Below are 12,891 nucleotides of genomic sequence, written 5' to 3'. Positions count from 1 at the left end.
GGCTATGTTGGAGTTGTCACGGGCTGCTGCTCCCCTCGGGGATCGATGAAGCTCTCGAGGCGATTGGGGAAATCAGTCATGCTGAAACTATAGAGTACAGCAGTGACGCACAGAGTAGTCACACAGGCCATATTGACAAATATGTGTGTGCGTTTGGGTAAGGGGGTGTAGTGTCAGCAGACCTCTGACATTGACACTATCGCCCTTTAGTTGCATGGCCTCACTTGACATGTTTGTTTTGCTCAAAATTCTTTGGATCTGAAATCATATCTGACCCTGGCCTCTCTTTGTCCAATTCACAAATGTACTTTTTTTCCCCCTTTGACCCTTATAGCACCCTCCTCATTTTACATTCCAACATCTGCAAAAATAAAAACCTGCATACACATCCTCTCAATCTGTGCATTTAACCTCTTTGTCGAAATGATCTCGCTGATTTGGAGCTCTCGTTCAAACCACAGCAAGAAGGTTTGGTGTGTGTGTGTGGGGGGGTAGTTGAGAGAGAGAGACAGAAAGAGAAAGACGGGGGAGGGGGGTACAACAGAGACAGAAAGACAGAAAGAGAAAGCAGAACTGAATAGTGTCCTGGTACTCTTGGTACACTTCAGAATAAAGCCATCTGTTGTAATGTGGCGCACAACACACTTCTTTGTGATGTAGTACATAAATTTTCACAACTAATTTAGGGGACACCAGTTAAATAATCTACATAGTTGACCGGATCAAAATATCCAAAATACAAGTTGTCCATGAAATTCCTGAAAAAATCCTAGCTCCCACAGACTAGACTAGATCAGCTGTGCAATCCTGATCTTAACTCGGGTGTATGAAACGGACCCGCACGAGACTGGAATGGGTAACAAAACCATCAACATAAGGAAACTACAGATATCGTTATTCAAAATCGGAAGTCGCGCAAAATGACGATAATCGGTAATCTTAATGTCCAAACTTTGCCAAAACGTAAATTACTCAGTGAAGACTTGGTAGAATGAAACCAAAGAGGAGTTATTTGACTCCAACTTGACCTGCCATGTTTGGAAGATGAAAAAATATGCACGTGCCCCAAAGAACCCGATAGTCAAGCATGAAAGCGGAAAACTGTCCGCACAGAGCGACTTCACTACATTGGGTAAAAATCTGATTTCCTCTTAAAAACCACTGAAGACTTGGTCATGAATTAGTCTACAGACCTCAAGCCAGTAGAAAATACGTGAAAGGAGATGAAGAACAGTTTCTAATAGGGCTGAGGGGGGAAACCAAAAAAAAAATAAAAAAATACCCACACCAACGTACTATTATATTTCTTCCACAATTCTGTAACTACTAATGAACCATGATTTTTTTTTGTAAACAAATATTCTTCTGTGATATTACATAATTATTTCTCCCATTGTGTGGGCTCGTGTCCTGCAATTCCAGTTAAGGATATTTTTGTTGCAATCAGGAAATGTTCCTAACAGACAAAATCTTCTTACTTTTTATCACCTAAGAGAATAAACGGTTTGTTCTGCTCACTTCTGTACTGTGGCTTCCAATCTCATGCTTTGATCTTCTCATATGATTCAAACAGGCTTCAGGAGATTTTATGACTCTCTCGAGCACATGTCTTATGCCCAGAGTGCAGAAAGGTTTGTTGAACACTTGCAATGCGGCTCGTCTTTCATAATGTCTGATCCCGGGTGTTACCATACTTATATTTTTGGACATTCCCTAGACTAACAACAGGTTGAAATTTGTAGAAATCATATAGACTGATCATTTCATACTTTGAATTTACAGAAGTTTTAGATTTACATAAAAAATATGAACAAAACAAACTATGTCCAAAACGCAGAATCATCGATTCAACAAGTGTAATATTTGGTTAGTCCTCTAATGAGATCCAAACTGTCCTTGACCACACAATGATCATACTGTGCCCAACAGACACAACAGCTTGGCTCTTGTCCAATTACCCGAAGGAGGAACATCAATGGACAAAGACATTGATCCACATTGCCCCCCCCCCCCCCCCCCCCTTCCCGGCCCTTGTTGCCACCATGGCAAACAGCATACCCAAAGTACCGACCAATTGTTGGCAGACATGGCATGAGAGGTCTGAAATAGCTCAAGATATTGGTGGAACGTCAAGGTCACTCAAGTCCCTGAGAATTAAAAAAGCCCTAAGATCCGGATACCGAAACTATAATACCTACAACGCAAAATATCTTTGTCAACATAACTATAACCCAACAAGCATCACTGTATCGGAAAAAGTAACACCCAAGATATGGATACATACCCAATGCATGAGTGTCTGCGGGTTGAAAAGCCGCCATGCATCTTCCGTTGGAAGCGAGAGTCTTTGTTCATCATCTTGTTCCGAGGTTGAAAAACAGCGATTTGAAATAGAAATGGTCAAATGTGAAGGAGAAATCAAGTCTGTGCTGGGAGAAACCATACCACGCGGGAAAAAGTTGTTAAAAAATGTTCACTTTGCCATTTGGCGAGTTTGGAGGGAAAACAAAAGCGCCAAGCCCACTGGTAAAGTCCGTCAGGATTTTGTGAGCTGATTGCTACATCAAGTCAGGCCTTGTTGAGTCCCTCTTGGTATTTCCTAGGTTCGCTGGAAGCGCTTTGCTTCCATCTCCATGTAGAATCAACGTCTCAACAGTGCAACAAGGTGGAAATTCAATTTATGATCCAGCTCCCGAGTCCGGCATTATGTTTAAGTCCGCTTGTTTGTATGGAAAGGACGGAAGCAGACATGCTCAGCACATGCCTAAAAAGGCAAAGAGCGTTGGCTGGTAGAGCCCTCGCATCACAGAGCTTTAACGTCTCATCTCAGAGAAAAGTTCAGGAGGTCGAAACAAGCCAAGTGTGTAACCAAAGAAACTGTCAGTCGTCAGTATTCGAGTTGACTCAACTAATTCTTCAGTTGACACGATTTTGTTAGAAAATCACTCATCTCATTAAGGTCTGATTGCTGTTCTTCTGAGACTCCGAGACTGAGATCATCCAAATCAACAGAGAAGCAATAAAATGGATAAAAGGTCCCAGAGCATGTTCTGCTCTCCAATAACCATAGTACAGAGGTGATCATTTGATCAAAAGTGTTCACCGAGAAGCTGCTTAGAATTAACCTTAGTGAGGGTGAAAAAAAAAAAAAGAGCTGGATTTATACTCCCATCGGATGCTCCCTGGAGAGGACCGTCCCACGTAGTCCTTGTCAGAAGGACGTCTGCTCCCTCTTCTGTTCTCTCTTGAGAGTGGTGGGATTGAACTTGGGCTTGTAACAAACAAACAACACTATCTCCCCCGAGTATGAGAGACCGAGAGAGACGCTGCTGTGGATGAGGAGGGGTGGGGTGCAGCACATCATCCCAGAGAGGCAGTGCGAGAAAGTCCCAATGAGAGACACGGGACAGAGAAGGCAGAGACTTGCGCAGGCATCGCTGGAAATTTGCGTGGTACTGCAAAATTACGGTAAGACGGTTCTGAAAAAAACAAAAAAACACGAGCGTGCGTTCCACTACGCTTTCCCTTTTCGTGTGAGCAACCTGCCTCCAAGCCAGCGGTAATAACAGTGCACTGGTTAATCAATACTTCAATATTGCATCTGTGTGGACTTTTTTTTTTTTTTTTTTCATAGTTGATTCCGTTTTCCTCTTTAATATTGAACTCTGCTCTCATGCGATCATATACTCGGACCGGTTAGCGTATTAGCGCCTTCGGTCAAACAAATAAATGAACATACAATACATGTTTTGTGTAGGAGAGTGAAGCACGGGACTTAAGTGAAGCTGGTTGGAGTCAAATAAAATAATGTGAGCTAAAATACACAAACTAGGGAACATTGTGCATTTCACGAGTAAACTATTTTCAACTGAGTCCAAGATGCAGAATTTCACAATCGTCGCACTATATAAAAATAACCAATTGCTATCATCTTGTATCACTCTTAAGCGGCATTTGTCTAGAAATAAATAAATAAATTCTCATACCGCAGTGTGAATTTGGATTTCTGAGAGAGTCGCTATAGCACTTCCGATACGTAATCTAATCACGAATATTACATAACTCTGAACGCACATTCCCACAGTACTTCGACCAGTGCAGTGGCGGTTCCTGGCATGTACACCATGTGTAGCCACAAAGGGCCACCCCCAGAACAACAACTAAAAAATAAACAAAATATGTGTGAAATGGTTTTTCATTGTGCAACGAGAGCTACAAGTTAATAAAACCCCACTTGAACGCTCCAATGGGCCAGTAAAGTTTTACTGGCCTTAGCCCCATGAGTGTTAAGTTGAGGAGGAGCAAATACCAAACAAGGACATCCTAGATGATTTTACTTCAAGGAAAGCCAGGAGGTAACCAAATGAGACATTAAACAAATGGTGGTTCCAATAATCGTCAAAATCAGGAGTGTTGTCTGTTGCTAAATCAGTCATTTGTTTTGTTTTATAATGCAACTTGTCATTGCGCTAAGCAGACATGAGACATTTTATTTTCATTGGAACTGTGCCCATGTATGAGCAGACTTCTTTACCCTGACTCAAGAGCTAGTGGAAAAAGGGTTCTTAATCAACTTGGACATTGAGTGAAAATTATGTTACACTTGAACATTGTGCTCCTTGCGACATTCATTTTCCACTGGATCCTCTCTTTGTTTAATTTATCCTCCTTGCGAGCCATCCGGCAATAAATTTTCTTCCTCAATTCAGCCGTGACATTAGAAGACACTCCACATATCCTTGCAGATGACTACTTTGCAAAACAGATCCATTAAAACGCCACAGTTTGACAGAGCTTTTCCTGAGTGAACCTTGAAATCTTCTTCCAATAAACCCTACCCGAGTCTAATCTCAATTTTCTGCAGACACTAAAATCTAGGAAGACGCTTGTTTTTTTAATCAGATTGCCTTTGCTGTACATATTGGAGAAGGGTAATCATTGACAAAGAGGAAGGCGGCGCCTTTTGATGTGAGGGCACACCAGTTTTCCCGCCATTCTATACATAAGAGTGTTTCTTTGTGACTGAACATCAACTGAGTACTCTCGATTAGGCATCAAGTGATCACGAGTCTTGGGTTCACCCAGTAAATGTTTGATCTGCAAACCAGTGGCGGGATTATTATTGGAGAAAAGACTTTGCTTTTTCTACCTGTAATGAAAACAAAGACAATATCTGACTCCGTAATGGAGGTTTTATTTACCAGCCACGTGGATGCTATCTGTCTGAAGTATTTGCCCAACAAAGCGGAACAACAAACTCAGCTGATCCGGCGACAAGCAGGGATGTCGTATGTTGACTAAGGTGGCTCCAGTCGAGTGGACAGAGCTTTGGAAAAACACTTAGACCTTGAGGAAATTAAACACTAAAACTGACAGCTGCGGCAAACATGCAGTACAATCAAGTCAAATGTCAAAGAAGTAAATCCAGATACAAATCCGCAAAAAAGCATCAAATCCGCAAACTCGGCTAATTTCACCATCCTTGGACAGTGCGTAATGTTAAAGCAAAACCAAAGTGTGAATTCCATGACACCACAGGACTTGATAATCCGGGAGCCAAAAATAAACGAACAAGAGCAGCTGAGAAGAGGGACTCCCACTAGTTACACCAACACAATCTAGCCTTGCAACAATCAGCAGAAGGTGAAAACACAATTGTGCGATTATTTTTGAGGGGAACTGTTAGTTCAGGACATTTGTAAATATGGACTTGTAAGAGCAAAAACTGGCTAGTGGTATATTTTGGGCTAAGTTGTAAAGTACTCATCGCCAAGTATCTTTTGTATCCATACAAAAACCCTGACACAGGAGCCTTTGCGAAACAGACTCTACCTGGGCGTGTGTGCCAAAGTGAACCGGCGCCTCTGGAGGTTGATGCTCCTGGCCATCATCATCTTTCTGAACAACATGGGGGAATTTCGAGGAGACCCACGTGGGGAGTCCCTAGGCGAGTTCTTTGGAGATCCACCAGGTGATCCTGTCTTTGTCCTCGGTAGGAGCTGAATAATCGGCAGCCTGTGCCTTCTTCTTTGTCCCTGAACTTCAACCTGCTCTTCTTCAGAACTCTCTGAGCAAAAATCACTCATGGTTAATTAGACTGCCTGCTCCGTGATAGTATGAGGCACTCTTCTCAAATTCCTCTATGGTTTACTTCAACAGAATGTGTGGTGACATAACCACATAGCAAAATTTTGCCAGTCCAAATTCTGGTAGAGCCAATGCCTCTGGTCATTTAAAATCTTTTTAGATGGAATCCAAAAAGAGATACGTTTCTTTCTCGTCCCTTGCAGAAGGAGCACGGGTACATCAACATAGAGTTGATGTACTCCCCTCCCTCCTACTCTGAGGCTTTGTTTACATTACAGCTAAGCCGTCCCCTTGCTCCAACTAAATATGGACGTCTGATTTACAGGGCAGCAGAATCATGACAGATCCCCTCCAGGTTTTGTCCCTCAACCGACTTTCATTCAATCCTAAAATAGAATCCAGCTCTTCAACTTGATAACTGCGCTACAAAATGACTACCCCTTGAAGTCCAAACATTCAGCTGTTGCTTGCCTGGACTCTCCAGCTCGCTTCGTAGTCATGTCAAGTGATTTTGCATACTCAGGATTTTCTTGGTGGTACAATTTGTTGGCGGAATTGCCTATTTCCATGCAGACAGCCTCTTTGCCTTTCACATGCTCCGAGATTACCAAGACAAGTCACATGAAGCTCCTCTGACTAAATCAGCAAGACAGCATGGGTGCTGTCATAACGGCGCTCTCTATCTGTGACCAGAGGCAACATCATCTCCAGCCGCCATCCCCGTCCCAACCCAATAGTTTATTGCTGGGGAGTAAGCAAGGGAACCTCGTGATTAAAGACTCGCAGATAAATCCAGTTTCTGTGTATAAACAGTGAAATAACCTAAGGAGCTGAGGCATCTGACACGAGGCTCAACTGATGGGCAACAGTTGAGAGAATGCTTAAAAAAAAATAATGGTTTCAGGCTTTGACACTTTCTTGCTCCTGTACATTTTGTATTCTTAAGTAATGTTTGAAACAGAGGCAGTCCTAGGTCAAAAAAAGCAACTATTAGGTGGAAGCTAACCCTAACCCTAGCTTTAAAACCTAGTTCAGAACCCTAGCTTTAAAACCTAGTTCAGAACCCTAGCTTTAAAACCTAGTCCAGGACCCTAAGCTTGGTTTAAAACCCTAGTCGGAAACCCTAACCCTAGTTTAAAACCTTAATTAGCGATGGCAAGACTCCTTGGAAACCCTAGCTCTAACCCTAACCCTAGCTCTAGCTCTATCCCTAGCTTTGAAAGCCTAGTTAGAAAACCCTAATCTTAGAAACACTAAAAGTAGTTGACAACTCTCGTTGGAAACCCTAACCCTCGCTTTAAAACCTAGTTCAAAACCCTAACCTTGGTTTAAAACCCTAGTCGGAAACCCTAACCTTAGTTTGAAACCTTAATTAGCGATGGCAAGACTCCTTGGAAACCCTAGTCGGAAACCCTAGCTCTAACCATAACCCTAACCATTAGCACATTACACCATTAGCACATTACACCAGTAGCACAATTTCAAATGCCTCAGCACCCACTATTTGAGAATTTATTTATTACATATTTTACAAAACAACAAACCCCATGGCACACATCAGTGAACGTTAGCGGCTTTGTTAACATGCCGTTTGTCATTAGTCATCTTTCACGATCACGACCGCACTTTTTACGACCTACCGCAACACAATCAAGATTGGCATCTTAAGAAATTCACAAAGCAAAGAAAAGGTCATCAGATCTTTGCTTTTAGCCACCATAACATAGCAAGAAAATTCTGCAGTGAGGAGAAGCAAGACCAACACCAAGGAGCAGCAGGCAGAGCAAAGGTTTTGATTTGGTTGCTCATTGTTACACAACAAACTTGTAAAATGTCATCTGACCCATGCGGTATCATCAATAATAACAGTTGCTATGAAACGATTTCAAATGTTTTGGGATAGAAGTCATCAAATAAAACAAGAAGTTATGTTCTTGCTTTTGTACTTTTTATGCTAGTCACTTTTTTGCCAAGGTGCGCAAATCCAAGTTTTAGAAATGGAGTTGAATGTTCATCGCAGCGCTCTCTTACTTCTTCTGTTGCTTAGTAAACTGAGATTCACAGTTCTTAGTTTACGTGTCACTTGATTCAAAACATCTGGAAGACCTGAAGGCATTATCTAGGCTGCCAAAATTCCCCAAAGGAGGATACAGTGGGTTACGACCATGGTGGGATTTGTATATTTAGAACAAAGCAACTGACCAAATATAGAGGCAAAGACTCACAGCAATATGTTGATGTTGAGTTTCTCTGAGTACTTCAATGCCGAAATATCTTGGTGGGCTTAGACAGGACTTGTTTTGCTCTAAACAACTCAGAAATTGGGTCACATTGACCCAAGTAGTGGCTCAGTCCAAGCATTGACTAAAATGGGGTTATTTTGGACAGTAATTATAATTTACACACTGAATGTTGCAGGCATGCCAAGAAGGGGTGTGGCCTCATGAGTCTCCAGGCCATTTTATATTTGTGTGTTTGTCCTGCTCAAACTCTTTAAATTGGTGGGTCAATATTTTGATTGTACAAGACCTTAACACGACCCATACTGATGAGTTAGGGCGACTAAGAAAAAAATGACCAGGTTGTCAGTATAGCTGTAGTTAAACGTAATACTAATTTATGACCAACATTTTCGAAGAAGACATCTTTTCACTGTTAGCGGTCACCATAGCAAGTCACTTGCATGGAACAATATGGTTAGCAGTAGCCGCTTTAGACCAGAGGCCTTTTCCTGACACAAACCATCTTCAGCTTAAAGAGTTGGATCAGAGTAGGTGAAGCTCACTACTTTTTTTGTGAGGACCGTGTATATGTGAAAACTACTGACAACAAAAAAGAGAATTGTAGACTCACAAGGCTTTGGAGATACGACTCGTCAGTAACCAAAGGGTCCCAGGAGATCCAGAACCGGAATCCGACAGGGCATCCTCAAGTCTGTCCAGCACAGCGGGTCTGCATGACAGCCTGGGTAGATGCAGGGTGCCAGAGAAGAGCCTCTTGACTGCATATTTGACGTAAGAACTTTGGAGGGGCTCGGTACAAGGGGTCTGATGCGAAGACCCCCACTCTCTCTGAAAAGGGACAGACCATAGTGTTCAGAGAACAGAAGGCTATGAAAGTAAAAGGACTCAAATGTTCATTTTAATAAGGTCACAGACCCTTTGGAAGGTCAACTGACCATTCCAAACTGTCTGTAGGTATGCTTGTAAGAATGATTGCCCTGATTGGCTGGCGACCAATTCAGGGTATACTGCCCATGCCGCCCAAATACTCCCGCGATAGGCTGGAAACACAACCGCGACCCTCGTGAGGATATGCGGTTCGGAAAATGGATAGACGGAAAGACATCTAACAAGTTGGTTCTCACGATGAGTTTGGCTCTAAGGCTCATTGGACCTGCTGCGACAGTATTTTAAAACCAACACAAAAAGAGATTCTTTTCACAAGTATCTCGTGACAACACAATCACCCCCCAAGCTACACAGCATGTCATATTTGCCATTTTCAAAGTTATCTTTACAAAAACAGTGTATAAAGCATAATATATTCACAATGACAGAAATTCTAAAAATATATTTTTATTTGATTACTTTTATTTTTCTTACCTCAGTGACATTAAAACATTTTGATGAGTTATTTCTCTTCATACTGTATCAGGGTAGCAAGACAACTGGAAAAGTGATGGAAAACTTGAGTTATTACATTTAAGATATTGATTATGTCATTGGCTGTCACTTCCTCGGGCAACTATTCCTTTACCTTCTCACAGTCCTCCGCTTGTAAAAAGTCCAGTGTCTCATAAATTACTTTTCTTTTCTAAACAGGAAAATGAATCAGTATGGAAAAAGTAAAACGGCAAAAAAAAAAAAAAAGTAATCCGTAAAGCAGAGTTGAGATCCGGTGAAAAATTAGCGTGCGTATCAGGATAGTGCGAATCATGTCTCTTTATCTGGTTGGACAATCAGGGGACGTCATGTATGCAGAAGTTCTGGTTGGGCCACAATGTGCTGCCTAAAATCTTCCACGGCAGATCAACAAAGCTTCATATGACATTTTTATTCCAATAGAACACTTACATACTTAGATTTGATTGGTACAATCTCAAAATTAATCTAAAAGTGCATTTGAGTTCTTCCACATGTTTTTCTTTAACAGAACATATTCCCTAAGATGACATGAAAATTATACACGACTGTTTTACTGTTTTTCAAATATTGCCCTTGGTGAATATTCCATAACTCTGTTTCAGAGATTTGAATGCATACTGGGCAGCAATGCTGGGACTGGCGATGCTTGAGGTCAACTATGTCCCAGGAATGTTACCATCATGGAATGCAAGCACGCTGATGCATAACCAAAATGATTGCAATAAAGTTCACTAATATTTTTCTATTTGAGCAATGCAATATTTCTGTGTTGTTTGTTTTTGCTGTTGCTTATTCAATATATACATGTGGGAAAATATAAAGGCACTACCAGCTTGGGCCATCACTGCCATTAATATTCACACTGTAAATTTAGAAGGGGTAAATGTTTGTAGCGCTTGGCTCCTTTCAGGCGCTAAATGAAGGATTCCATGACATTAGCAAACCTCTTGAGTTCACACTTTATGAAACATGGGAGCAAAAGCAAAGGAATGTTGATGTTTTTCTCATAAATGCTCACAGTGGCCACACCTGAAGCAGGGTCGGCATCGAGCCGCTTATTGTAAAGAGCCGCCGGTAGATGCTTCCGTGTCTCCACAGACCACGGGCTTGATGCCCTGCAAACACATAGTTAAGAGGTCAAAGGGCAAAACCTTGAGTCAAGAACTGTCAGTGCTGCGGATATAAAGAGGCAACAAGTGTCTACCTTGTACATGCTGCAGATAAACGGGAGGAGAGAAGTTGTGGCTTTCTTCTGCAGGTCATCTGTGTGCACCTGGAAGTTTGTTGTTGCCAAATTAAAAAGGGTTGGCAAAAAAAACAACAAAAAAACAGCATGGCTGAACACAGGTTGGGCTGTTCATTGAAATATAATTCTAGTTTCAATTTTGAAACATTGCCAGTAATAAGGTGAAACATTCCATCAAATAATTAGTATTCACCCACAAACACTGTATGAATTAATTATATTAGTTAAAAAAAAAAGCATAATCAAACTTTCACTACTCTCAATGTTAAGGCTTTGACTCCACGCATACAAGGCACCACACTGCCCCCAAGAGGCTAAGGGAGCACACATAAAGAACAGCCAGTATTTCTTTTATTTTGATTGCAATTATTTTAAGATTATATGATATTAAAGGTATACTGAAAGTCGAGTTATACTGAATTTCAATAAAGTCCCCGTGAGGAAGTGATGTAACAAGCAGCAGCAAAGCTCACCCCGTTAATGGTCACCCAGGGTACAAACATATGCGGAGGATCCAAAGCGTTGGTCCTCAAGGCGTTCTGATGCATCAGCTGGTTTCCGACGTCTCCATCCACACAGCTCATGAGGCGATCCCAGCTCAGTTGAGGACTGTAAAGATTAACGCACTAGGCACAAATACGATATTTAGACGACACACTAGATGTGAAAAGATGGAAGAAACCAAACGTTTCTTACACTCTTAGCAGATGCAACGACATCAGTGGAGGCCTCCATGCAGAAGATACTGAGGAAGGCATTGTCGCTCATGTTCAACAAACATGTCTGGGGAAAAAAAACACACAATATACTTGATAAAACTGCACAGACGAGACCTAGAAAATGTAAAAATGTTCTGTTACAAATCTGGTCAGTTGAGTGATGTGAAACTTTACCTGAATCATATTGCCAAGGCACTCCTGTTCTCCATGTTGGCACTTAAATACATACTTGCTACCACTGGATGATTCCTATAGGCCAAAAACATCCAATGTCTAACACAAAATCAACAATTACACAAACTTTGTCCATTGATTATTATTAACCCATTAACTATTTAAACAGTTCTTTAATTCGAAAATATATCCACATTCCCATGTGCACACATACAAACATTATCTCAGTTTATTTTTATTTCCCCTCTCAAAAAAAATGTCAGTTTCGTTTCAATTGAATATTACCGGTCACTTTAATGGAAAACATTTTCAAAAGATTTGTTGTCACAAAAATTGGCATTCAAACAGTGGTGTTTACACTTTTTTACATTCTATGAATGCAGCGTCTTTAAAGAATGCTTTATAAATTTTAAGGTTTGACTGTTATAGTTGCGGAACATACTGTGCTCAACCTTTGAGGTGGGATGGCTGTATATGAAATTAAGGCCTGTGATAATCCTCCCATGACAACACTATAGTGGAAATAAAACTAGATCATAGCCACATATACCTGTGCATTACCAAAGGGGACCAGGTGGACAGAAAGGATGTCCTGTAGCAACACCCATGTCGGGTACAGCACCCGCGTGAGGTACAGAATGCAGTCGGGACACAGAGTCTCATAGTAGACCTCCAACTGGACAGGTTCCCCTGCCTGGCGTGCCTTGGTCAAGTTGGCGTGGAGACACTGTTTCAAAACCTGCATGAAGGGGGGCAACAGTTTTCTATCATATTTTGGGGAACATTGACGTGTGTGTGTGTGTAGTGATTCTAAAAAATGTATGCAGAGGATCGCAGAAGATCACAGAAATCTCTTCTGGGGTGCATTAAGGTATGCTAGCTTCTATGATGGGTGAAGACATGGTAGATTCTACCTTCTAGAATATTCTACCTGGTAGAACCTCTGTACATTTCAAACTACAAAGTTGTACTTTTGTTCATAAGTTTTGTTTTTAAGTACAAGAGTTCTACCAGCAGT

General features: G+C 41.4%; 2 protein-coding genes across 6 annotated transcripts in view; both read right to left on the bottom strand.

The window, feature by feature from the left end:
• The window catches only part of pde4ca (phosphodiesterase 4C, cAMP-specific a), a 32,578-nt gene extending 21,045 nt beyond the window's left edge, over positions 1–11,533 (bottom strand). The window contains exons 1-4 of one of the 5 annotated variants that reach the window (XM_049748514.1): positions 11,454–11,533; positions 10,939–11,007; positions 10,764–10,849; positions 8,941–9,158 (exon numbers count right to left, since the gene is read on the bottom strand). In XM_049748514.1, the coding sequence (XP_049604471.1) occupies positions 8,941–9,158; positions 10,764–10,781 (236 nt within the window). In that variant the 5' untranslated portion in view covers positions 10,782–10,849; positions 10,939–11,007; positions 11,454–11,533. Of the gene's footprint in view, positions 1–2,284; positions 4,137–5,832; positions 6,777–8,940; positions 9,159–9,692; positions 9,904–10,763; positions 10,850–10,938; positions 11,008–11,453 lie in introns of those variants that run through there. The other 4 variants (XM_049748512.1, XM_049748515.1, XM_049748513.2 and 1 more) reach the window with 4 other exon arrangements.
• ifi30a (IFI30 lysosomal thiol reductase a) lies at positions 10,790–12,618 on the bottom strand. Its single transcript, XM_049748404.1, has 6 exons — positions 12,424–12,618; positions 11,874–11,948; positions 11,677–11,763; positions 11,454–11,606; positions 10,939–11,007; positions 10,790–10,849 (listed from the first exon to the last, which is right to left on the bottom strand). The coding sequence occupies exons 1-6, from the start codon at positions 12,616–12,618 to the stop codon at positions 10,790–10,792; spliced, it is 639 nt and encodes a 212-aa protein (XP_049604361.1).
• Between the last annotated feature and the right edge of the window lie 273 nt (positions 12,619–12,891).

The sequence above is a fragment of the Syngnathus scovelli genome, chromosome 17 (assembly GCF_024217435.2).
Source record: "Syngnathus scovelli strain Florida chromosome 17, RoL_Ssco_1.2, whole genome shotgun sequence".
NCBI classification, from domain to species: Eukaryota; Metazoa; Chordata; class Actinopteri; order Syngnathiformes; family Syngnathidae; genus Syngnathus; species Syngnathus scovelli.
The sequence above is the reverse complement of the archived record's forward strand: the minus strand, read 5'-3'. Positions and strand labels throughout refer to the sequence as shown.

What these genes read in the sequence shown, in the direction of transcription:
- ifi30a (XM_049748404.1), bottom strand. Translation starts at nt 12,618, where the DNA reads ATGCAGGTTTTGAAACAGTGTCTCCACGCCAACTTGACCAAGGCACGC. An exon ending in TCCCCTTTGGTAATGCACAG is followed by an intron (nt 11,949 to 12,423) that starts GTATATGTGGCT and finishes TTTGGCCTATAG; the next exon opens with GAATCATCCAGTGGTAGCAA. An exon ending in GCCTTGGCAATATGATTCAG is followed by an intron (nt 11,764 to 11,873) that starts GTAAAGTTTCAC and finishes TTTTTTCCCCAG; the next exon opens with ACATGTTTGTTGAACATGAG.